Source organism: Pollicipes pollicipes, unplaced genomic scaffold (genome assembly GCF_011947565.3).
Source record: "Pollicipes pollicipes isolate AB1234 unplaced genomic scaffold, Ppol_2.1 Scaffold_3447;HRSCAF=4054_pilon_pilon_pilon, whole genome shotgun sequence".
NCBI classification, from domain to species: domain Eukaryota; kingdom Metazoa; phylum Arthropoda; class Thecostraca; order Pollicipedomorpha; family Pollicipedidae; genus Pollicipes; species Pollicipes pollicipes.
In genome coordinates, this window is record NW_023596297.1 from 30,320,050 (window position 1) to 30,346,019 (window position 25,970).

At 54.2% G+C, this 25,970-nt stretch overlaps 1 protein-coding gene across 1 annotated transcript in view; it reads right to left on the reverse strand.

Moving 5' to 3' along the window:
- Positions 1-2,116: 2,116 nt before the first annotated feature.
- Positions 2,117-25,970, reverse strand: part of LOC119092418 (uncharacterized) — a 50,228-nt gene continuing 26,374 nt past the window's right edge. Inside the window, exons 4-8 of the mRNA XM_037215381.1 lie at positions 9,874-10,063; positions 5,538-5,662; positions 4,818-4,985; positions 3,795-3,893; positions 2,117-2,590 (exon numbers count right to left, since the gene is read on the reverse strand). Of these exons, the coding sequence (XP_037071276.1) occupies positions 2,384-2,590; positions 3,795-3,893; positions 4,818-4,985; positions 5,538-5,662; positions 9,874-10,063 (789 nt within the window). The 3' untranslated portion in view covers positions 2,117-2,383. The remainder of the gene's footprint in view (positions 2,591-3,794; positions 3,894-4,817; positions 4,986-5,537; positions 5,663-9,873; positions 10,064-25,970) is intronic.

Sequence of the window (25,970 nt, forward strand, 5' to 3'; positions counted from 1 at the left end):
ACCATTGCACAAAAGCACTGTAATTCTCTACCGAGTTAGCTAGAGGTCAGCAGCTTCCTGTCCATACGTGGCCTTGTGCTGATGGCCGTGTCCGTAGCGTTCGGCACGACTGCAGTCACACACCGCCTGGGGTCCCCCAGTCACAGCACACAGTTCGTGACAGCCCGTAACTTGCGAACACTCATTATGATCCAAAAATTACGCATGCCCGGCAAACGATATGGCAGTTACACAAAAGCGATAATCAACTCAAGTCATCCAACTTCATTTCTATTGGAATAGGTGTGTAGGTTCAATTGGACTTCATCACATGCGTTGTGATGTGTGAAACTTTGCATAATTTGGAGAACAATCACAATACACTCTCAGCAACATGGCTCCCATCGAAGCTTGTGGACTGTCACTGCCGCTGGGTCCTAGCCTTCGCATCGTCATACTCTGTCGGAAACACATCATTAGTCCTGCTTCGAGTGCTGATCCACGGCTTCTGGATACATTGTTATTCATTCTCCAGGCGCAATTCATCATTTCGGCCCGTATGGTCGATTCGAACGGAGGTCTTTAAGCTCCTGTGCTGTCTGAAAACCTCACGTCACGCCTAATCGTGAGGAAATAGTTCCGTGACTTACTAAGCCCATGTAGCGGATGCCGCCGAACAGCTACATAGCTGAAACAGTTCCGGAATAGGCATGCGCATACACGCAACTGCACAGGATGTGTTCCCGCTACAGCGCCGGTTTGGATCATTAAGTCGTCTGTTCCGAACTGGCGGGTTGTAAATAGTCTTCAGTTTCGTTCCAGCACGAAATGAGCACGGCATATAAATCGCCCGAAATGAATACATGTCAGAGGTCAGATACGTCACGAAAAACAAGCAGTAACTTCATCTACGCAAGCTATCAACATTACTGGATCGGGCTGGTGACTACCAGCTTGATTTTCATAACATTGATGCATACCATCGCACGAAAATCGTATGTACAGAAGTGCGGTAATAAGCATACGCAACTGCATTCCATCATAAAAATATATCAAGTATGATTATACCATGCCTTAATCCTTATGCTACCGACATTAATTTACTTAAAGATCGGTAAATGCTTATCGCTTACTGTTTCATATCATATGATTGCCCCTTATTTCGTGTCAGTAAGAGCAATCTTTCCAAGAGGTCCATTACATTTATCTCTCAGATAAATGTTAAGTTACATACCTTCGTTCGTGAACCTGACCGACGTTGCTAAATTTAAACGAAACATGTCACCAATCCACAACTACAAGCTGCTATGCATGCTAATGGTGTCGGATGCGATGTCACGAGCAGTTTTCCGCTCTCAAAGTGTGAAAAGTTTCATGAGAGCTGAAAGCTGTCTCGGCTCAACCAGCACCCGCCTGGAGTCAGCCTCCAACCAGCCAGAGCCCATCGATCCAGGCCGCTCTCGCGTGCCAGCCTATTTGTCTCCAGCCGTCGCGGTGATGCTCGAGGGGAGGATGGCTAGGGCCCAGCCAGACAGGACTCCAAGTACGCGTACGGATGGTGGTGTGCTGGGGCTTCAGGCTGGAGTGTTACGCCACAGAGCAATGCCCCGCTATCGGTGCGCTAAACAGACCGCAAAAGTCAGAAAAACAGAGGCTAGTGAATAAATAGAGGGGGACACTGTGTGATAGACAATGTCTGGCGTATTTTGGCCAGGCGAGGAGTTTCGAAAACACAGTATGCAGCTTGATGGCCTGAAGAAAAGTGTTACTGGAAATCGTAAAAATGCGACAGAGTACAGCAAAAAACTTCGTTTTTAGACGTAATTATCTTGACAACTGTTTACATAAGAAAACAGAAAAGTGCAAGCCAGGTAGGTATGATGAAAAAGGGGCATTCAGCGATACCACACGAACAGGGCTTAAAGGCCTTCGTCTCTCTCAAAAACTTAGTCCGGAAAAGCTGAATCAGAGCGGCGACACTGAAGCCGTCGGCAGCGTGTCCGGGCGGGCGAAAAATCATCTCATCGCAGCGTCTGATGCCGACAGTCGCCGCCTAGGACCTGGCACATGGGCCCGCGCCCCGCCCTCACGCCGTTGTGACCGAGCCGCACCGCGCCGACCAGCCTTCGCCAGCGGTGCGCTCGAACCCGCCGGCCGTCGCGGCCTGGCAGGGTCGGTCTAAGCCGGCACGGAGCCACGGCTGGGCAGGGTCGGTCTAAGCCGGCACGGAGCCACGGCTGGGTAGGGTCGGTCTAGGCCGGCTGCTAAGCCGTAGCCAGGCAGGGTCGGTCTAGGCCGGCTGTTAAGCCGTAGCCAGGCAGGGTCGGTCTAGGCCGGCTATTAAGCCGTAGCCAGGCGGGGTCGGTCTAGGCCAGTTGCTGAGCCATAGCCGGGCCGGTGCGGTCTAAGCCGGCTGCGGAGAAGCGTCGCGCCGGCCGGCCGCCTGTCTGGAGGGGCTGCGGCCGCTGCGGGCGGCCTTCTGACGGCCGAGCAGCAGGTACCAGTCGACCGCGTCCAGGCCGTAGTGGGAGCGTGCCTGTGTGACGGTCACCCGCTTCTGGCTCAGCTCCTGACGCAGAGTCTTGACGTCGATCTCGGCCTGCTTCCGCAGCTGACGGCGGGGCAGACGAGCTGGGTTAGGCATCAGTGAAACAGGGCGGGTCAGGCACTGGGCAGATGAGCGGATCAGGCATCAATGAGACAGGGCGGGTCAGGCATTGAGCAGGTGGGGCGGGTCAGACATCGGTTCATCCGTCACATGAACAGGTTAGACACCAGTCAGAAATGGTAGGACCAGGCAACAGTCATGAAAATGTAGGAATGCGTAATTTATCGCGACTTTCAAAGCATCTTTTTATTTCGCATAGCGGTGAGGTGCGTTAAACACCAGCGGTTGTCAAAGATCAAACACCAGTTACAGGGTACCGGTCCCGTCATCCAAACAATCGGATAGGCCAGGTCGCACACTCGTCCAACGGGACTGATCTGGCGTACGACAGGGATGCACCAGGCCGTACACCACCCGGGTGAAGCAAGGGTGTTATGACAGGTCCCATATGACTGCAATAAATCACGCTGAAATCCGTTGGAAGGGGAATTTGAATCACGCTGCAATTAACCAACGGCAGCGGTGAAGCGGGATGGGCTGCAAGTGAAACTAACTGAAGTTCTACAATGCTTTATTTGTCCTCATTGGGCGCGGGGCGGGGTTCGTCAGCCGATCCGAACAATCTTTCCACACCACGGAAATGGCAAATCGCAGGGTCGTTGCATGGGACATGGTTGATGCCAAATTCATTGTGCGTGTTATAAAAACAAATAAAAGTGGATAGTTCTCATCAGATACATGAGCCGTAGTCGTCTTTAGTCGCGCTCCTATTTTACCTCAGAAGTCCTGTTTTGTTGATGAAAAACGCTCTTTTTGATTTCGTTTTTCAAAAACTTTCTAGTGATGATGCCTGGAAGACATCAGTATGCCGTGAAGAGGGCATCCAGACATTGCTGATATCATTTGGTAATCAAGACAGCCGCTGCTTTGTTTCTTGTTTCATTGCTCTCTCTCAGTTAGAAGTTAACAGCGAGCAGTGTGTCTATCGCCTCCGCTGTAGGAAGCGTGAGCGAAACTTCCCGGCCGACACAGATTTACTGCAGGGGAACGCTGTTTGACATCTCCCATTCCCAGATGCAGCACCGGAACGGAACACGAAGACCATTACCGTTGGAGTAGTCGAGGAGGAGAGCCGTTGGACCTACAAGCCGGCGCGTCGCCTTCGGGTCCGGCAGGCAGCCGGACCGATTTCCGTGCTCTCGCTCACCTTGATCTCCGTGTCCAGGATCATCTGTGTCGAGCGTACTCGGCGCCGCCAGTCCTCGATGTCCGAGTCCAGCTGCTTCAGATTCAGCTTCATCGTTAGCTGCCGGCCGCCAACGTCAGGTCAGGTTAGACAGCGTCCGCGCCCCGGCGGACCGCGGCGTCAACGCATGACCAGCTTGTCTGGAGCCGGGCGGAACGCGGCGCAAACAGCTGACCAGCTGATCTGAAATGGGAAGGACCGCGGCTCCGACAACCGACCAGTTGCTCTGGAACCGGGCAGACCACGGCACAAACAGCTGACCGGCTGCTCTGAAGCCTGGCGGACAGCGGCACAAGCAGCTGACCAGCTGCTCTGGAACCGGGCAGACCACGGCACAAACAGCTGACCAGCTGCTCTGAAACGGGAAGGGCCGCGGCGCCGTCAGCCGACCAGCTGCTCTGCAATTGGCAGAGCTGAGCTTCGATACGAATTCCTGCCGGGGCTATTGGTACTTAAAGTACGATTTTGGGAATCGTTTGCTTATTTGCGCCGCTGCTTGTCGCTGTTACAAGTCTCCAGTAAAAAAAGATCCGAAAGAAAATAGCATCAACACGCGCTCAGGCAGGGGAGTGGAGCGCGCGCTGGAGTGAGAGTGTATGTTTTTGGTGTGGTATAAAACTGAAAGGTGTGCTTCGTTCGTGTTATAATCTTATAGCAAGATACATCTAGTCGGCGTGATGTCCTAAATAAGACTAAGGTATTTATATTGCCATTATGTACGGTCATTAACAATGACGGTATATAATGATCATAAATTAGTGAATAGCAAATGATCATAGTTATCTAGCAAAAATGGATTTGATTGCACCGAACAACTCAAAACGTCACCTCGCCATGAGTCAGCACCGTCAGCGTCGGCACTAGGCCGTTAGGTAAGGCAACTGCTTCACCACATGTTCTCGTCAGATTGCTGCGCGCTACGACAGTCGGTGACCAAGAAAAATGCCGACACTTCGACTCCTAAAGTAAAGCGTTGTAACTTGCCTTTCGTGATGGACCTTCTTTGCTCGTGCCCTTGTGTCTGGTTTCCACTCTCTGTAGCAGCTTCTTATGCATTTTGTCGATTTCCCGACGCAAAGATGAGCAAGCTTCCTCCAAGGGGCCTGTGAGCTTGCGTTCTTGTAGGTAAAGGTCTCTCCATTTTTGCATATCCTGCGTGTCGAAACGGTCATAGTGAAAGCAAAATGTTATATCTTGGTCACCGTCACCAGAGGTGGCATTGTCAAAAACAATCAGGCGCATGGAGATGTTATGTCGAATATTGTAAGCAGCTGCAGCGCCAGGGCAACGCTCACATGACTGGGGAAACGGCACAGAGCCTCCTCAGGTTATTAAAGTCCCACTCGTGTTGGCCACGGCATTTCATTCATATTTACGAGGCATACGGGGATTTATAAATATCAGAATAAACATCGCCTAAGCGAATAACCCGTGACGTAGCTCGCTCATTTTGCGCTATTTCTGCCAGTCCCTGGAATACGCCGCCAATCATGCAGCAATGTGCTGGGTGCCATTTACGGACATTTACGGAAGGCCATTTACGGACAGGCCTTGCGACGACACACAGGCTGATCTTGTGTATTGCCGTGGCTGGCATTGCTCTCACCTTGCATTCATCTCTGATGTCTCTCTTACAAATTGGAGCAGGCTACATTCGAGCCTACTGCGGCTGCTGACACCTAGCCATCGTTTGGACCCACTCGCCTCATCGCGTCTGATGCTCAGCTGCTCCTGTAAGCTTCTGGAGAGCGCCACCAGCTCGTCTCGTTTCCTCTCGCTCTCTGCTCGCCGCTTCTTGACTGCTGCCAATTTCTTGCGCAGATTGAAGACTGGAACGAGGCCCGTGCTCCTTCAGTGCCCGGACGGAGTCGCTCCATTGCCTTGATCAAGAGACCGCGCTGGCAGGATTGTGTGGCGGGGGCGGGGCGGGGAACGGGGGCGGGGGAGGGAGGGGGGGGGCGGAGCGGCAGATGATGACTGGTTCTCTGAACAGTTTGGCAACTGCACGCCAACGCAATGCAAACTCATGCAAATAAATGCAGCTGGGAGGCGTGGAATGAACATGAAAATTTAGGAATGCATAATTTATCGTAGCCTATCGAGCATCTCTTTATTTGGCATGCCATCTGGCCGACTGGCCGAGGGGAGGGGAGGCAGCTTATCATCAGCGAAGCCATGTCTTCTGGAGCTCTGCTGGCGTGCGTATCCTCTCGGGAACGAGTGGGCTCACACTCGTGATCCTCATATCGCCGTCTACCTTAGGGCATCTCAGATCATGAGACCGTTTATATCAACGCATCTCTCTCCATTCTCCTGGTTTGTTGTTTTTTTTCCAAGGAGCAAAGCTATTACTACTGTCCTATCTATATGCATAATGTTCCTGGCAAATGCACCTCACAAGTGACGTAATTTGCCAGTCATCACAACTCAGCATGCACTAGGCGTACAACACTGGTAGTGCGCAGCAAAAGCGATGCAATGAATCGAGCCTCGTCGTCGTGCTGCAGGGCCTGGCGCGTCTTTGCGGTGCCCCGACAGTGCCTTACAGAGCTGGATAGCGGATCAGCTCGCTTACAAGATGCACGACGCCAGCTATGCTCCATTACCTCTCCATTCTAGCCGCCGTACACACCGCAGATGCACTTTCTGATCCATTCGTCGCCGTCGAGGCGAATTTGGGTTAGCGCAGTCAGTGTCGTGGAATGTGGGGATGGGAATTTGTGTGATTTTCGGCCTCTCCGAGAACAATTGTGCCTCAAAAATCGCGTCCACAAGATCCGTTGCCAAAATCGGTTGCACGCACGCACACACATACACCCCACACCGCGTGGTGCAAAAGCGTCTTGCTGGGATATCGTCTTACCACCCGATTCCGAACTTCGGCTCCGCCTCAAAAAAAAAAAAAATGAACAAGGCAGCCATTTCTCACAATGTTACAGCCATTGGGATAGCACCCACTCTCCTCAAGACACGATGCTGTGCAGTGTCAGGTCACCTCTAAAAAGTGACGGCGACAAAAAGCACAATGGCACGACGGGTTTCCACGGTGATGCCTTGTGCAAACAGAATTACACGCCATGCAGCCTCACGTTCGTTCTCAGAGTGCCGCTTCTGTGCGGTTGACTCATCAGACTTCCCCTTTTCGGCGCCAGATTTGCCTTTTTCATCTTTTTTCTGCGTGTTTGATTTGCTTTTGTGTTCTCGTTCACGGGAAGCATCCCTGCCATCTTTTCTTTTCCCTTTGGATTTATCATTCCGCTTGGACTGTTTGCCTTTGTCGTCTTTGGGCCGTCCCGTTGTCGAATCCTCATCGGGGCCTGTAGACGCGTTGTTGTCCCTGGACGCCTTGGACCCATGCTTCATTTTGGCGGCATCTTCAGACGCCTTCTGGGTTACCCCTCCGGCCGCTTCTTTCAAACTGTCCTTCCCCCCATTTTTGAGTTCGGCTCCCTCCGCATCCTCTTTGGAGGTGACCTTGGCCGTGCCCTCTGCGAGTTCGCCAGAGACCTGTTTGGACGATCCCTCCCCTTGGTCACTTTTCTCCGACTGACGCCGAGAGCCGTGACCACCGTCGTCAAATTCGCCGCGCGTCGCCAGCGTGCTGCCCGGTCGCATGTTATCCTTAGTCCGGTATTCGTCGTCTGAGTGGGTGACAAACTGCGACTGATAGCTGGTGTCCTTCTCGAACACGTCTCGGTCGTAGATCTCGGCGTCCGCCTGCACCAGCTTGTCGGGTCGTCCGCCCTCCTTCTTCTTGAACATGTCGCGGTACTCGGTCCTGTACGGGTCGTCGTCGGGTTCGCTGTTGCCGAGCAGGAATCCCATCTGATCCTGCTGGACGTACAGCGACTTCCGGCGCCGCGGGATGTAGCGCTCGCCGCTCGCCGCCGCCCGCGGGGTTAACGGCGCCGCCGGCGAGCCCAGGGCGGGGCCGTCGGCCGCGCCGCCGGCGCCCGCACCCTCCACCCGAGCCGCCGAGTCACGCAGCACCAGCGGCGGCGGGCCCGGGTTACCGGCCGTGCTCTCCACGTCCGCCGGGTGCTCGATCACCATCACATCCGTGATGACGTCGGCGGTGGCCGGCGGCCGGCGGTCCCGCCAGCTGGCCGTGCGTCGCCGGCCGCGCCGCTCCGGCAGCGGTATGCGTGATGGCGCCTTGCGGATGAGCTCCAGCCCGCTGGAGCGGCGCCGGCGGCGCGGGTGGTCCGTCGCTGGCCGCTGGGGACGCTCCATCTTCGCGTACTCCTGGATGACGCGAGTCGCTGGCGGGCGCGGCGTGGCGGCGGGACGGGTCTCGATCGATTCGGCCCGGTAACACCCCTCGCCGCGCTCGCTCGCCGCCGGCGACGGACCGAAATCAACAAGCCGGCCATTGTCGATGAAGAGCACGCCCGAGCTGTCACTGACGTTGGCCGGCGGCGGTGGTGGCGGCGGCGGCGGTGGTGGCTGGCGCGCCGCGCTGCGCCGCTCGCGCCTCTCGCGCCGCGCCTCGGCCGCCGCGCCCGGACTCCACTCGTCCGAGGAGGCGGCCGGCTCGGCGTGCGGCGAGCGGGAGCGTCGCTGCCGCCGGCTGCGCGTCGCCCGACGCTGCACCCTGCTGACGTAGTCGTCATGGCTGTCGTAGTCGCCCTGGTCGCTGTGGTACAGCGGCTCGGGCGAGGCGCGCTCGTCGGGCGCGCCGCGCCAGCTCGGCATCGAGCCGGAGCGGCGCAGGGGGGCGCCGTCGTCGTCACTGTGATACGAGGCCGGGTCGATCACCAGCAGACGGCCGGCCTCGTCTAAAACGAATCGGGACGCGGGCAGGCGGTGGTATTGTTTTCTCACGTGCTGCTCGTCTGGCCAGAGACGCGCCGCGTCCCACTCGGTCGCAGCTGAAACACAGGTTCCGGGTGAAGGCCCGGCACGGCTGCGCATACGTATGCATTGGCTGAAGCAGGCGGAGCATGGCTGTCAGATGCATCGCACTACTGTCTCTGTTTATTGACTAGGGTATTGGCCATGCATTTTAGAGGGCACATATGGTGTGCTTCGACTGCAGACTGCGTCAGCGCAGCGGAGTATTATGGCTGATGCATCCAGATTAAATGTCTCCATGACACTTTAGGAAGCCGAACGAAATGCGTTGTAAGCGCATGTTTATCTACAAGAGTCTGCACATTCGTCTCGGCTTATTCCAACGACATTGATATTCAGAATCAAATTGGCTTGCAGGTCAATAGGCGTTAAAAAAATGATTTCATCACGCATCCACCTTTGGTAAATTTGAGTTAGTCTGTTTTCCAAGAATTCAGAAGTATTCTGAGCCACATTACCCGAATTGAAAAGGTGGGTGCATATTTCAGCATTTAGTCCTTTGATGGCTCGTCCATATGTATCAATTCCTATGATGCATTGGGCGTAAACAGAAGACGAATGCGCAGGCTTAAGGGCTAACTTTTTAAACGGGCATGCTCATGTCATATGAGTAGCATTATTGAATAGGATAGCAATTCAATAACGAGCATTGGTAATGGAGGCGAGCTTGGAAAGGCAGCCGGTGGTTGCAGTTGACACCAGTTTGTCAACAACATGGCACATTATGGCTGGACCGGTTGGTCCTGTGGAGCAGCGGGAACTAATGACCCCTGCTGACTACCCTCGCCATCCAGTGTCACCGGCTCCGTCACCGTCACCAGCTTCACCAGGTTGAGCTGCAGCCTGACTTAAGCTGTACTTACAGGAGCATCGTCAGACCTTGCTGGATCCTCGGTTGGACTGTCAGGTTCTTGCTCGGCCTACATGTGGCTCTTCTGTGCCGACAGGTGCCCGGTGTGAACCCGGCTGGAGTCACGGCACGCAGTCTGACCCCAGCCGGACTCACAGGGCGCAGCCCGACCCCGGCCGGACTCACAACACGAAGTCTGACCACAGACGGACTTACAATGCGCAGTCTGGCCCAAGCCGAACTCATAGCTTGCAGTTTGACCCCAGCCGGACTAACAACGTGCAGTCTGACCCCAGACGGACCGACGGCGTGCAGTCTGATCCCGGCCGGACTCACAGGTGTTGCGGACCAGCGGGTAGTAGCGATCGAGCCGGTAGTGTCGGTCCCAGCCGCGCCAGTAGGCGGCGTCCTCCAGCTCGTCCAGCGGGTCGTGGGGCAGCAAGCGCAGCAGATGGATCTCCGGGTCGGACGTGTACGGCGGCATGAAGTTCCGCGCCTTCAGGTGGCCCTCCTGTTTCGCCTTCACCTGCGGAGGTGGCATGCTGGCGGTCGGCCACGGAGTAGGCGGACACACCCAGGCAAAATTCGGTCCTGCGAAACGCGTTGCGGTTTTGTAGGGTGGTTAATGCTCAGCCAAGCTGCTGCAGCATGCGTTTGTACCTCTTTGGTTGAATGGCTTTTGTAATGAATCTTCCGTGTCGGCGGTGTCTAGTTCCAGAGTCGTGCCATCGAGTGGTATAATCAGGTGTTGGTGCACTCAATACTGGTTGTTATGGCATATATGTCATATGAAAAATTGGAAATGTGTCGTTATTAATTTGTCATAATTTACTACTTTGTTTTTATGGCATGTGTGACATATTGATTTCAAACTCCTCTACGTAGTACATAGAGTACCAAGCATCTGCTCGCTTTAAAAAAAATCAGCAACAAAAGATGAATAAGTGAAGAAGATCAAAGAGCGATCACTCCCGCATTCAAGATTTCCGTCTTAGGAGGCCCGACTTGGATGACCTCACCCGTCAAATACGTGCCTGTCGCTAAGTGATGTATTGATCGCGTTGAAAAGTTCCTGATTCTGACGTGAACATACGTCCGTAGTAGTACTGTGTGGGGCTGACGGGCCGTGCCAACGAGTGTGTGTGAGGTAACCCACGAGGTAACCCATCCATGGTTAGGGGCGTACGTAAATAGCAATCCAGGGGCGCATGCCCCCCTTAGCAAAGTGATGACATGGATTGATATACGCGTGGCTACACTTGGACAGCTAAAGATTACAGGTAGGCACGTTAAGTTATGAAAATTGAGAACACGCGGTGTTGTTTTACGACATGCAGGGAACTGCGCGCCTGCGGTGTGCTAAACTCGGCTTCTGTGCAACCTTATTAGTTGTGTTCCCTCCCCCCCCCCCCCCCAACACCACCGTAATATTCTGAGTACGCCACTGCCCGTGGTCATTCATTTACCATAGATACACCAAGCTGTCACAACTTCCACTACATAACCTCAACCATAGCCTCCACGCAAACATGAGCTTCGCAGCATAATGTTTACGTTCGCTGAAGAATAGGTGTGATAGTGTCAACCCTTTTTGTCTCTCTGCATTGCCACTCACTTTTGCCCGTCTCCCCTGGGTCCCAGCCTTTCTTCTTCGCCGGAGGCGGCGCGTCTCTGCGGACAGCGCTGACACCGAGCGCATGATTGAGAGGCCCGGTTTCCATTGGCTCCGTTGTCTCTATCCGTCTCGAGCTCTCTCTCCCGCGCTTTCTCGCGCTTACTCTCCTTTCCGCAAATACGTCTGCGTTGCCTAGGCACACTTGTATGCATCCGGTTTTTCAACTTCTTTTTGAACACTACTCACGCATCATAGCATTTCCCAATATCCCGCTCCATGATAACGCGGTGTACCTAAGTTTCGTTTTAAAGCCATGTTTAAAACGGGCCTGAGGCGTGAATCCACGGTCGTAAAAGTAAGCTTTTCCTCGTAACCGTGCGTCGTCGTCGGCAATACTCGGAATGTGACGACGCAACTGGCAGACTAATTCGGCGTGGCAGCAGGGCGCTCATAATTGACAAATTGCGCCCCCCCCCCTCCCCCCTCCCCACGACCGGGAAATTCGTCTGTCTGTGCCATACGTCTTCTGAGTGGCGGCGATAGCGCTCATTTCCCGCGGGACACCCGGCTAGCCGTGTACATAGCGTACCGCACGGCGCAGCGCCCGGACCAATCGGCAGCATCGCGGCACTGGGCGACGGGCGTTCCCCGCGCGTCTCGGCTCGGATCGGCCCGGCGGCGCGAGCTCCCAGTCCGGCTCGGTCCGGCCCGGTCCGGCCCCGGTCCGGACGCGGCTCGGCCGACGTCGGCCGGTCAGGCGCTACAGCACGCCAGATCGCGGCGGTGGGCGATAACCGCCACAGTTGCAACTACAGGCCAACCAGTAGGTGACCTGGCGATTTTGAACGAAAAAGTGTTGAGTCTAGATGATTAAACTCTCAGGTTTATGAGATTTGAAAATATGACACTACAGCAACATTTTAAAGGTGGATACCTCAACTGAGGAGATCTAGGCACAACATGAATGTACTACGTCTACTGCACATGTACTACTTGAAGCAGCATGGTGCATTGAAAATAATGCGGTATAGACGACAGACCAGCATTTCCGGATACACGCCTCTTTATGGTACACTTCGTTCCAAACTTACAACAGACTGCTCCATTGAAATGTCATGAATAGGGATTCATGGCGGTGGACACGTGACAGTAAACTGACTGAGCAGAGTTAAATAAAACAAATGCAATAAACCAGTATAAAGCGTTCGAGAACGGCATGCGATCTCATGTTGTTTGCTTTGAGGACAATGTTTTCAGGGAAAACGGCCCCACTTATAGTCCGGAGATCAACTCATTACGACCAAAGAAGCAGCTCGTGCTGATGCTGGCGCTGGAGAACCCGGGGAAGACCGACGCGCCGTCGGAAACTCGACTCAGATGGCTGCGGCGGTCGTCAGCCGCCAACACGTCGTGAGCATCGCTGCCTCGGGGCAAACTCGGTCCGCTCCCCTGTCCGGCCCAGCGTGACGGCCGACAGCGCGCCGCTCTCACCGGAGCCGGCGGCGCTGTCGGCACCCGCCCGGCGCGGCTGGCGACGACGCCGGACAGGCGGCGGCGGGCGGCGGGCGGCGCATCTGCTCCGCATACGCCGCGCCGTCAGCCCGGCCGCGGCCCCGACAGCAACTTGGCGACACAATGCCGGCCGTTTCATAATGCGAGCTCAAGGTGAGCTTATGGTCTGCGTCGCAGCATCATTTTTCACAGTGGATATGGCCGGGCCTCAGCCATCGGTCCGTAACGCCGCATGGTGGGGTTGTTTCCGCCCTCGCGCGGGATCAAAGGAGCGCAGAAAAGCGCGTGTCTGGGTTTGGGAGGCGCGCGTTTGATTCTTCTGAGGGGATGAGTGCTTGCCTGGTTGTGAAGGGCGTGTTTGAGAGACTCTCGTTTCATTCTTCTCAGAGAGATGGGTGCGTCCTAGGGTATAAGAGACCTCCGCTTAGGACTGTCTGGAAGCAGTTTAATCAGCTGGGGGCAAGAACCGATTGTCTGCGGCTACTGTCTGCGGCGGTAGGCGACTCCCCGCGGCAGGAGTCGGCTGTCCGCGGCAGGAGTTGACTGTCCGTGGCAGGAGTCGACTGTCGGCGGCGGGAGTCGACTGTTGGCGGCAGGAGTCGACTGTCGCCGGCGGGAGTTGACTGTCCGTGGCAGGAGTCGACTGACGGCGGCGGGAGTCGACTGTTGGCGGCAGGAGTCGAATGTCGGCGGCGGGAGTCGACTGTTGGCGGCGGGAGTCGACTGTCGCCGGCGGGAGTTGACTGTCCGTGGCAGGAGTCGACTGTCGGCGGCGGGAGTCGACTGTCGGCGGCGGGAGTCGGCTGTCCGCGGCGGGAGTTGACTGTCCGCGGCAGGAGTCGGCTGTCCGCGGCAGGAGTCGGCTGTCCGCGACCAGGCTGTCCTGCCGGCCGGCGCTGCCTGGTGAGAACCCGGCGCCGCCTCCGACGCCGGGGCTCACTTCGGCACCGTTCGGGGAAAATCTCCCAACTGAAATCCGTCGGCTCGGTATTGATTCGGCTGGGATCAGAGGCGGCCCGGCCGTCGCCACGGCCACCACGCTCCGCCCGGCAGTGATTGTCCGGGCAAACGGCTCCGTCCGCCACAGCCAATTGTGCGGTAATGACCTTGCCGCGCTTCGCACAGGCTTACACGTGAGTCGGATGAGCCATGAACGCAATGGTGTGTAAGCGAGGCTGGAGAATAGTCGGGTTCTTTCAGGGTTACTTGAATGTGGCCAAGGGAAGTATTTATTATTTTACAAGTCCTATGCTGACAATAATTAACCACCAGAGCACGAGGAAGTGCTACTAAAACGATACCATCAAGCAAACAATGATAAAACTGCCAAGACCTAATGGTTGCCACTTCGCTGAGTTTTGCCGTTGGCTAACGTTGGTCGTTTGGCCGTTGACCGTTGATTAAGTTTAACCGTCGGCCAACGTTGGTCGAGTTCGGCTGTTGACCGTTGGTTGAGTTGGGCCGTTGGCCAACGTTGGCCTTTCGGCTATTGACCATTGGTTGAGTTTGGCCGTTAACCGTTGGTTGATTTTATCCGTTGGCCAACGTTGATCGTTTGAACGCTGACCGTTGGTCGAGTTTGGCCTTTGAGTTTGATCGACCAGGCCGCTGAATTCTAGCACTATGACTAATGCTTGCTTGACGGCGTCCTTCACCCAGTGCATCTTGGCGTAATGAAGGTCAATTATTGTAAGCACAGAAAGCATAACAACTTTGAGCTCACAATGCTGGAAGAAACCTAGCAGCTCGAAGCCTGTCTTGCTTAGATCAAGTCTTTTGCGGACAGATGCTGCGGAAAAAAACTTTTGCATTCTTTTGAGCGTCATCTGAACGTGCGGAGGTTGGCTGAAATCCACAAAGTTCCGCGGTTATGAGGCTACCAAGAACGGTAACCCAAATAATGCGTACGAAGAACACTGGTCGATGTGTTAAAAAAACAGCCTTCATGGCCCCGACAGAAGCACGCCTGCAGCAGCCGACCGCCGCGTACCAAGGAGAGCCCACGCTGGTCGTCAGGAGCTCGGCACACCCCGGAGCCCTCGCAGATCTCTCAGCGGCGATATGAAATACAGGGCGGAGCGGGGTGGCATGCAGGGCGGGGTGGGGGCGGGGGGGGGGGCGTGCACAGCGGAGCGGGCGGCGTGCAGGGCGAAGTGGAGCGGAGTGCGTGTTGGAACGAGGGTCATGCAGGGCGGAGCGGGATAGCGAGCAGGACGGAGTGGGGGGGGGGGGGGGGGTGCAAGGCAGGAGCGGGGGGTGCAAGGCGGGTGCGGGGGGTGCGGGCGGAACGAGGGTGCAGAGTAGAGCGGGGTTGTAGAAAGATGCTGGGGTGGAAAAGTGCAGGGCGGAGCGGGGAGTGCAGGAAGATGCTGGGGCGGGGGACTACAGGGCGGAGCGGGGCGGACGGACGTGCGGCCAACGCACCGGCCAGAGCGCCGCTCCCCACCTCAAGCGGCGCGCGGCGCACCGGCGTACGCCAGCAGCGGCGCCGGCGCCCAGCGCCCGTCGGCTGAGTCGCCGCGCCCGAGACGGGCCGCGCGCGGACGCCGCGCTGGCAGGCGCGCTCGCGGCAAATGGTCATGTGATTAGCGACGGCGTGACCTGGCGCAGTCATACCTGGCCACGTTGTTGGTGGACAGGGGAGGAGGAGAGGGGGGCGGCGCGCGCAGACGCCCGGCCGGCGCCGCCAATCAATAGCCAGGCGGTCGGGCGGTGGGCTGTGGCCAGAGCACATCTGCATCCCACAGCACACGCGCGCAACCTGCTCGATTGGTTGGCTATCGAACTAACAACGTGGTCTGTGCTGCCCTTTCTTGAAAGTTATGCGAAGCCTGGTCCATCCCCCGCATACCGCGCATAAGTCGGGTTTCGTTCTGTTGTGCAGATCTCGTGCGCCCTGGAACACACGCTTGAGAGAAGGCGAGCTCATTACATGGACGGAGCCGGATAATCTGTAGGGCATGCGAACGCCACCACTGCACCCCTCTGGCCTTTCTAGGACATGTGCTAGTCAGCTTGATCGATGCCTATACGGCCTTTCACATATTTCAAACACCACATCCCATATGATATCTGTTTTGAAGAATTCCGGCTGGCATCTTCTTATTGCCTTTGTCTGCGACACAAGCCGAAACCAATGAAATGTTATGGGATTTACGCACAATGTTATCATGACGGGCAGCCGGGCAGCCACATTCCTAGTCGCTGACAGCATTCTGCGAGCTCACGCAAACTATATGTGGGCTAAACTAGTAAGCACTGCATGGAGCGAAGAGCACATCCAAAATAATCTGAGAATTACAAAACCATCAGATATTTGCAAGCCGTATGCCGCAGCAAAAGATCGGAACAACTGTCATCCATGGCCTGTTGAAAGCAGGGCCGGGCAACTGCAGTCGGTTATGCCCCGACAAACTGCACCAATCTACGTCGAGAAAAGCTAGCGGTTCTTCGGGAGCGCCGATTCACTGTTGTCACTAACCGAAAACATTCAGAACTTGATTTTCACCTTATATATATATATATATATATATATATATATATATATATATATATATACATATATTATAATAACTGCCAGCCTTCATGCAGTAGGTTTGCTCGTTCAATGGGATGACCTTGAGTAACTAGATGTTGTCCGAAGTACGAATTGGTGCCAGCACTCAATGCTTTCGCAAGTCCAAAAACATCACAATTATCATACACTTTGCCTCGTGACATGTACCAACACCTCCCCGGGCGTCTCGTTTTCACCTGTCCTGCATCATCCAACTGCAGGACGGGGGGGGGGGGTAGCCTTGGTAAGCGGTGGGGGCACAGAGTGTGCAAAGGGTTTCCCGATGGCGAAAGCTACCTTTCCCAAAAAATCACCGCATATAGCCCACCTCATTTCGAGGGGTCATAGTGATCTCAGTTTTGCTTTCATCTTAATCTTCTTTGACCAGCATCGACTGCAGGCCACGCAGCGCCAATTAAGCAGGCATTAAATGGCTGTATCGAAACAACCAACGGTGCTATTCATTTTACAATGACTCGGCGAACATTTACAAACTGACAGAGCTCAAAAGCTTTTCCATATTTTGTTACGGGTTATAAAGAGATACCGAGAACCCCAGGAATGCAGATTGAAGATCAAAATGGGCTGAAGCGCTTGTATTGGCATGGCCAGCCCACGTCCGTCAGGGAAGGGTTGACCTTTAGTCAGAATCGATTAATAAGAACATGACGTAACACATTTTGAACATTCCCGCTCGTAAATCTTACAATCAAACACCTCAACGCCCGGCGCTACAGACCGCGGGCCTTTGATTTACGGGCATAAACCGTGGGGCTTCGGCCTCGTGGCTAACAGCGCTGGAGGGCCGCCAACGGGCTGACGAAAATGATTACCTGTCTGAAAGAAGCAGCTTTGAACCCTTCAGGACATCCATTCCTACGTTAAGAAGGTACTTCAGGCGCATATTTCACTTATAAGATTCTCAGAAATCGATAATAGAACGAATTAGCATTTACAGCGCCGCGAACTAGCGCGAGATATGTTAGTGAAGCTGGAAGGGTAAAGACAAAATATCTTTATTTCACCTTACGGTAGCTGTTCATCGGCTGAAAGGAAAATCTCCAAACTATACAAGTGCTAGTCTAATCTGTGAACGGCACGAGTTGATTTCGTAAGATTTCCAAGAACATGTTTTCACGACGGTCGTTCCCGGCCACCACCGCCTGGTGGCACCTGCAGCGGCTAACAGCCATCAGATTGACGGAAGACCGCAGCCCTGCCCAGAGATGATCTTGCCGCGAAGGTTGCGAGCGCGCGGGCTCAAACTTTTTATGTAATTTGTTTCGCTAGTTGATTCTGCAAAAGGATGGACGTCCTCAAGTAAACATGGGCTAGCCTTTTTCATTTCTTGCCTCATTTCATGCAATTTACCGAACACTTATGGGAACCTGTACCTTTTTCCGAGTAAGGACCGTGGGTAGAATACTAGCGGGCACATTATCGTTCCCGGTCAGGGGATGAACAGCCATTAGCGCAGGTCGGCCAGTGGCTGCCGTTCTAGCGACACGTGGGTGAGGTCCCCTTATCGATTCAGAGGCCCCTAGAAGGTTGCATCATACATTGGTCCCCTCCCTGATGCGGGAGACACTCTGACCTGGGAAACTGGCCACGGATCGACGCAGGGCCAGCATTAACGACAAAGATCCTTTATTGCCGCAGGGGCCCCATAGTTCGCGCAGAGACTCCTGTTCGAATTCATGGCCTTTGGCTGGAATAGAATGGAGGACCACCGTTCTGTACCGAGGCCCTTGACTATCACGGGGCCTTTTTGTTGCCTTATTGTGGACTCCCATCGTAACTTCTCATATCTCCGTTCATTGCCGGAGGGACCCAGCCAAAGCAAGAGGTCTGCTGACATTCGGGGTCCGGTCTCTGTCCCTGTTCAGCAAATATTGCCCTTGTTGCCTAGGGTCTCCTTGCTGATACAGAATCCCTGTTAGGCACTGTGGGCCCCCGACCGACAAAGGGGTCCCTCATTGTACCAGGGGCCCGATCAATTGAAATCGTGGGACCTAGAGTTGTCTTTGCTATGGAAATGGTCCCAGGGCTCCGATCGACACAGAGCCGACTGTTCGGTGAAGTTGTCTCTGGCTGGAATAGAGGCCCACATTAGCCCAGGGGTCCCCAGTTGGTGTAAGAGACCCTCTGACCGACATTTGAGGTCCCGGTCCCACGGACCGGAGATTCTTAGCGTGACCTATAACGGGCCCTTTGAGCACTCGGCCTTTCAACCGGGCTCTAGATCGACGGTTCCGACGGCCGTTCGGACGCCCTCGAATACTGCCCCTGGATGGTTCGGGGTCACTCACCAACACTGTGCCCCGTGTTAGGTACGGTGGGTCCCTGGCCAGTACAGGAGTCATGACCGCTACAGGGGTCACGTAACAGCAGCGGTTTTTTATAGGGTTCTGGCCCTTTCACGTGGTGCTCTTGCATATTTATGGTTAAGTTCAAGATGTTTTCTTGCATTCACGTTCTCTGCTATGGCGCTATTCTTGTTATTTGATTATAAATCTTATGTCGTAATACCTTGGAAAAACTACAGCGTCTTCCATTATGTAGCACAAAACGCAAATTGTCCTAGAATATTTCATAACTTGCACGACATTGGCTGAGAGCCAATTGATGTCAGTTAAATTTAGAAATTGCACCCACGAACGCCCTATATGAACGAATCGACAATTATATTTTTCTTGGCATTGATCGCCGCATGGCTAGCTAAATAGCGGGATTCGAATGGCGTTATTAGGGCGTCATGGATGCCTGGATGACCTGGATAGCAGGAGTTGAATGATGTTATTATGGCGTCTAGATGCCTGGGTAACCTTGAAATAGTCTCCCCAAAATGGTCTGCACATCTTGGTGGGCGTGTAGCTTAAAACCCGGAGTGGATAAGGTCTTGAAAAGGGCAGAGCTGTTAACGGCACCGAATGATCTCCAAGATGGCTACTTTAGTTCAAAACCTCAAACAAATGTGGAACAATCCCTTAAGATGGGGTGGAATCAAACGTATTCAGAATCACTTAACTAAATTCTGCAGCCGAGCCCCGGGTCTTCCGTGTTTGCATTAGCTGCAGTGATGTGCGCTTCTACGAGCGGCACAGACCATATGTACCGCGTTATCTATGGTCGGAGCATCGATTCGTGCGTCGTACAGCAGCGGCAGGGCCGTGCCCCATTGGCGCCAGAACTGCGCCTCATTATCTTCAATGGCGTGAGCTATTTGTCATCGGAGTGAGGGAGCCGTGCGGAGGAGGGCGGGCCGGGAGGAACCCAAATGATCCATCGACCTCTGTCTGCCGTGGCCTTCTGCAGCGGCGGTCGGCGCCGCCACCCCCGCGCCCCTGGGATCCGTACCTCGACCCGGCTATCTGCGGATCAGCGCCACGGGGGGGGGGGGGGGGGTCGGCCAGCCGTCTGCCACGGGCCCACTCATTCATCTGGCGCGGCGCCGCGCCGGCGACGCCACGTGCAGGTCACAGGTCCCAGCTGGACGATAACGGCCGACCAATCTCCGGCTGTCCTCGCAGCCCCGCCGCCGGCCCGTCAGACACCTGCTGATACGCGCACCCGCGGCACGGCCGGCGCGGCCACGACGGCCGACTGAGAGCCAGAGGAGAGAGGCTCGGTCACGAGGCTGCTACGGGACGCTGCTCACTGCGGGTGGGGTGACTTTGGAGACTTTGAAACGTTTGCACACGAACATCCTCCAAGGGTCCCAAACAGGGTTCCCAAAGCATGCAGGGCCACCAGTAATCTACCCCGCGATAGGATGTTCGGTTGCGTGGGGTGTCAGGCAGGCACGCACGTTAGGGTGGGTCACGTAGCCAAGTATACCAGCCAGGTGTGTGCTGGATTACACTTATCAGATTAGTCATTCTAGTCCTGGCGTTTTTATTCTTTCCCTTCTGTTTTTCTCCTAGTAATGTCTAGGATGGCAGTGATACGATTTAGCTATTTAGATAGATTTAGATACTAGGATTAGCAGCTGATGGCTGCTCATTGCTCGCTTTATAGCCTAGCCTCTAGCCTCTAGCCAGCCTCGTTGCTCATTTTAGGTATGTTTGCACTTCACTCCCACATCTGAGCAGGGTCCCTGTTGGTTTCCATGGATGTAAAAACCAAGAGGGATCATTAGTGAAAATACTTGAGTAAAAAATAAAAATACTAATACAGTATCCTTGAAATATTGAGGGTCGACAGCTTAGAATAAAACCCCTGGGCTTTTTATGCCAAAAAAGCAGGTTCTGATGGGCTTTATTCCTGACAACAGGTATCTACTTGTGATTGTACTAATGCCTACCGTTTTCAGCGTCGCTGGGATACAACAAACTATTAATCTTGGTTTTCCATTTGTGAATGACGATCAGCAGCAACACACGCGCCGATATGGCAGAAAGCATCCGGCGCGCTCAATGACGACGCCTGAGTGATGCATACAACACGCTCAACTGAAGCACATCTGACAATCTGCTTACCGCGATAATGTTTAACAATGAAGAAGTCTGCTCCATGGAACCGCGCTTTCACGGCATACTACGTCACATTTTGGGCCCCACAGGACAAAAGCGCAGGATGAGGCTTGGCTGCACTCTGTCGTAGTTTCGTCACGTGACACTCACCTTAACGACCTTAACCGGAATCACCTTAACGATTTTTATGCTTCTTCCCGCAACGTGCACAACACTGCTGTCGTCCCGTCCTTGTAGCGATGCCACCAGTCCCATGCTGTCCAGCATGCTCGAGCGGCGCCGCCGGTCAGCCAGGCTTTGCTCGGCCACCGGCCGGCCCACTCGCGCCGAACGCGTCAGAGGGCCACCGAAGGGGAGGCGGTGGCCAGGGAAGCGGCGCACCCCACGACCCGGACCGAGGCCCACTGCAGGCGACCTCCCGCCACCGCCGGCGGGCGTCGCGGCAGCGGCTGCATCATTAAATACGCCGTCAATGCCATTTCCACGCAACATCCGGAGCCAAGGCCAGCGGGAGACGGAAACGAGGGCGCTCGGGGAAAAGCGCATAGAGTAATCCGTAGTAGTTGGCTCGCTTGAGTTTGAGAGCGTTAAATAAGTTTGGCGTGAGAATGGTAATTCAGTGTAAAGGACATTAGGCTCGGTGGGGTGTTCGGGCCCTTTATATAAGCAAGAAAGCTCCTGAGCTGCTGGGTGTTTGTCATAATGCGCTCTCCGAAGGTAACCGACCCCCGTATACAGATTAGTAACGGAAGTCACTGCTTATCAAACTGATGTTTGGCCTTCTCCGTTGAGGCACGATGAAAAACTTCGAATTGGCCACATTTCGAAATGAACGATGTTACTAACAATGTTTATTGCCCAATACAGAATTTTGCTACCCAATATAGTTTTCTCAGATAAAGAATACTTGCTTGATAAGGTCAGTGAGCCAATAACTCTTGGATGGATAATCAATGGGGAACATGACCTGAAGCAATGGAGAGCAACCGACATTCGTTTGATAAGCCGATGACTTGGGCTACTGATCTATGACACGGTAGGTGCGACAGACCGATCTTATGTACAGCAGAAGCTACTGGTCACCAAAGCAGGACAGAATGACTTTTGCCCGTGCCATTCATCCACTCCGAACGCGGCCGCCGGCGTCCGCCGGGCGGCCGCGTTCAGCCGTCCGGCTGCGGGCTGACATCAGCGCCTCCGAGCCCGAGGCCACGTGACCTGGGTCGGGTCGGCGGAGGAAGGGCGAAGGGCGAAGGGCTCAGCACACGGTGAGAGGGCGAGCGGCGTCCAGTCGTCCGGCGCCGGGCTGACATTAGCGGCTCCGAGCCCAAGGCCACGTGACCTGGGTCGGGTCGGCGGAGGAGGGGCGAAAGGCTCAGCGCACGGTGAGAGGGCGCGCGGCGTCGGCGTGCTTGGGACTGCTGACCGGTGGATGTGTCGTGGTGGACGCTGTTGAGAGTAAAGCCGACAAAGACATATTCATGCAGCGTGGCTCTAGACAACGTCCATGTATCCAGAAACAAAAATACGCAAGCAGGTCCTGGGGCCCAGCGAGCTTTGTGCGCACGTGTTTCTGCTTCAACCAGGCATAATCAATGGATGCCGGCAGCAAGGTTTTTGCTCTCTGACTGCTAGTATGTTACCATTACATCAAAGAAACAGCTACTTAGAACCTAGAGGCGCTCTCCATTTAAAACCTTACAGATTCGATACGAACTGTGAAGCTGTTACGTGAGGATGATGCAGCGGTCCAGTACTTCACGCATCGGTGCTGGAGGCTGCTTCCCATTTCATCAAGCTCCAGTTTTAATACACCAGTTTCAACAACTAACCCCCGATGGCTAATTGTGTTAATTGTGAAGATGGCTAATTATGTTAGGCTTCCCACTACCAGCAGATCCGTCTCCGCGCGGCTAAAAGCACAGCTGGAAACGGAACCCACTTCAGTGTTTCAATTCCCGTTTTAAAGCCTATCGTGCCGACCCACTGATCGTGACCGAGCGCCTACTCCAGCCGCCCGCGTACTGGCGAGGGCCTGCGTGTCATCGACAGGACACGCTGCAGCGCCGCACGGGCGCGCGGACGGCAACTGAGCGCCGGTCGAGGAGCCCGACGCCGGGCGGCGTATAAGTCGGCCGAGTTCGGGCTCCGATCCGTCGGTGAAGGTCACGGACAGCAGCCGACTGCAGAGCAGCCAGTAACCTTTCGCCGGCGCCGCCACGGCGACCCCCGCGAAGAATCTGTGGGCTTCGGCGCGCCGCACCGCCCGCGGCATTCCCCAGACACAAAACCGCCTCGCACATTACCGTGGCCAGCAGGGCGCCCACAGAGCAGATAAGATAGTGCGATGGACGCGCTTATACAGGCATCGATTTCGTAGATATGATAGTTTAAACATCGTATTTAACACATTTCGGAGAACTGAATTGATATGGGTCCGAAGTCGAACTATCAACGCCTGCCGGCTGACGGAAAAACTGCGCCGCCAGGAAGCTATGTCAAGCGGCACAGTCTAACACGTCAAGCTATGTCAAGCGGCACAGCAGCTTAGCGTGTAGGGCGGCGCAGTCTAATATCACATTGGGGACATTCTGGTGCGGCCGCATGGGCCATGCACGCTTCTGGGACGTATCACTCAGTGACTACGGTGAGGTCGACTGCTCTTCACTGACAAACACCTGTGAAGTATGCACCTATGGCTTAGCTCGGCATTGGCTGAGGCATTCAGCGATCGTGAGTCGCTCGGGGCAATCACATGGCCCTCTATTTCTGGAATGAATGGACGCATTTTGTCGGTTCATGGTGTAATTGATAGCCCTACATGTTACGCCTCAAGAAATATGTGTTCAGGTGAGCGCAAAGGTGCTGATTGGTTCACAGGTCCGGTGAAGTAAAAGCATGTGATGCAAGCATTTGTCATTTTTGTGAGTTCAAAGGCTAGTTAAGCGCAAGAAGTTATATATGTTCTTATGTCGATATGTTGGCTGATGACGCTACCACTTCGGCGTCATGGAAAAGGCTTACCCGATGTCACTGCAGTCCTATACATCGCACCTTTTTCGGTGGTTGCAGATTGATCAGAATGTAAAACTTTGACATTGTTCCAAAAGTCTAGCCACGTAATAACTGAGATCAGAGTTCGGGCCAAATCTGGAGGTTAACTGAGATCAACTGGCATCCCGAGAAGGGTACCAGCTTGTATGCTTATGTTATATACTACAACAAGGAGCTCCGGAAACATCTGAGTAGCCAGCATCTTGCCAACATGCATTGTAAGTGTCTTAAAGCAACAGACCATCCGAGAACACGCGCCATAAAACTTTTGAGGTAGGGGGGGGGGGAGCATGCTTGAGGTGGGAAGGCACTTTCATCTGTCAGCCTCCACCGGTAGCTGTCAGAGGAGCATTGGCGACGTAGCATGGAGCAGAACAACCTAAAACTATGGACCAGGCAGATGTTTACCCACGCTTCTACCGCAGCTGGTGTGAGAAAATTATCAGCGAACCCGAGTGGTAGTAGCAAAGTCAGCCGGTGATCAATGCAGCGCATTAATAAGTGTCGCTTCGGGAAATAGGATCTGTAGCCAAAATAGATTGATGAGTGTCGTTCACAGAATCCAGCCAAATTTGTAGAAGGCTGTCGGGAAGTGTTTAAGCCTCAAACTACGCAACTCCCTCTTGGCCTAAATTTGTCGTGCTTTCACCATTCCCTTCTGGTACTTCACACTGCTATTGCTCACTCTCTTGTAGCTGGTTCCACACAGATTAAACAAATAGCTCCATCGATTCAAAGCTGTAGATTATACCAAACCTGTGCACAAAGAGAGACCCAAGAAAATGTACGGTAGAAAAACGAGCTATCGCATTGTTAACGATCACTGGTGTCATATCTCCAAATATAGTGAACGCATGGCCATGCCCCTAATCCACACGCGGGATGTAGAATCGTCGAATAAGGGGGGGGGGGGGGGGTTATGGTAGAGGGGTATGGGGGGATATCAATACACTTGTCAATGCATCACCATATGCAGCTTGCACGAAAGTGGAGGGACATAGCCCCCCCCCCCCCACACACACACACATGCACAATCGCACGCGTAACGCGCACGCGTGCGCACACACACACACACGCGCGAGCGCTTCCGTTTTTGTGCGCCTATATCCAATAAATTTGCTCGCTACGCGTGAGCACGAAGCACTTAAAACGTGCTCGCCCCTGTTGAACTATTTTAAAATTGAAAACAAATGTTTTAATTCTTAGGGGAAGTGCTATCAAGAACGCAGAAAGTCAGTTAGAACGAGGCGTTCAAGTATGAGATCACCTTTATCTGCTACTCGGTGATGGCGTCCCTGATGCTATTACAACATCGGAAAGTCAGATTTGTTGCGTCCATGGGTGCATTCATATTTGCATATGCCCATCTACAAAAAAAAATAATCCTGATAATTTTCAGTTGGGTGTATCACCGCACGCCACTTGAATCCGATTACCGAAGACTGCCTTTGAAATACGTGATCTACTTCACTCGTTTTTAATATTTTTGTTTTCCCTCTGGTTGATAACAGAGGCTGTAGGCTCAGAGTGCTGAGAAGCATCCAGAGGCTGCTGCATGTGTGCTGAGCTTGCCATCTCAGCTGTGCTGTTTGTGGCTCTCTGAGTGTTGAGAACCATCCAGAGCCTGCTGCATGTGCGCTGAGCTTACCATCTCCGTTGTGTTGTTTGTGGCTCTCTGAGTGCTGAGAACCATCCAGAGCCTGCTGCATGTGCGCTGAGCTTACCATATCAGCTGTGCTGTTTGGTAACAGTGGGTGTAGACTCTGAGTGTTGAGAACCATCCAGAGCCTGCTGCATGTGCTCTGAGCTTACCATCTCAGCTGTGCTGTTTGGTAACAGTGGGTGTAGACTCTGAGTGCTGAGAACCATCCAGAGCCTGCTGCATGTGTGCTGAGCTTACCATCTCAGCTGTGCTGTTTGTGGCTTTCCTGTTCGCCCGACAGCTTTACATCAAACCCGTTCACCCAGATGGGGCCGCGAATGGATCTTTTGTGTGCCACACGACGCTGCGGCGTGGTCACTCCGTGCCAGGTCAGCGCCCTTTGGCCAATTGCCAGCTGACCTTTCCATGTCGGTCGAGCCAAGCAACCTTTGGGGCTGTCTCTGGAGTCGACGTTGTTGCATAAATGCCTTGTCATTTGGAGGGTACTGCATGATGTAGTCACCTTCGCAGAAAGGTGCAAATAAGGTGATTGAAAACCGGAGACCCCATACATTAAGGCTG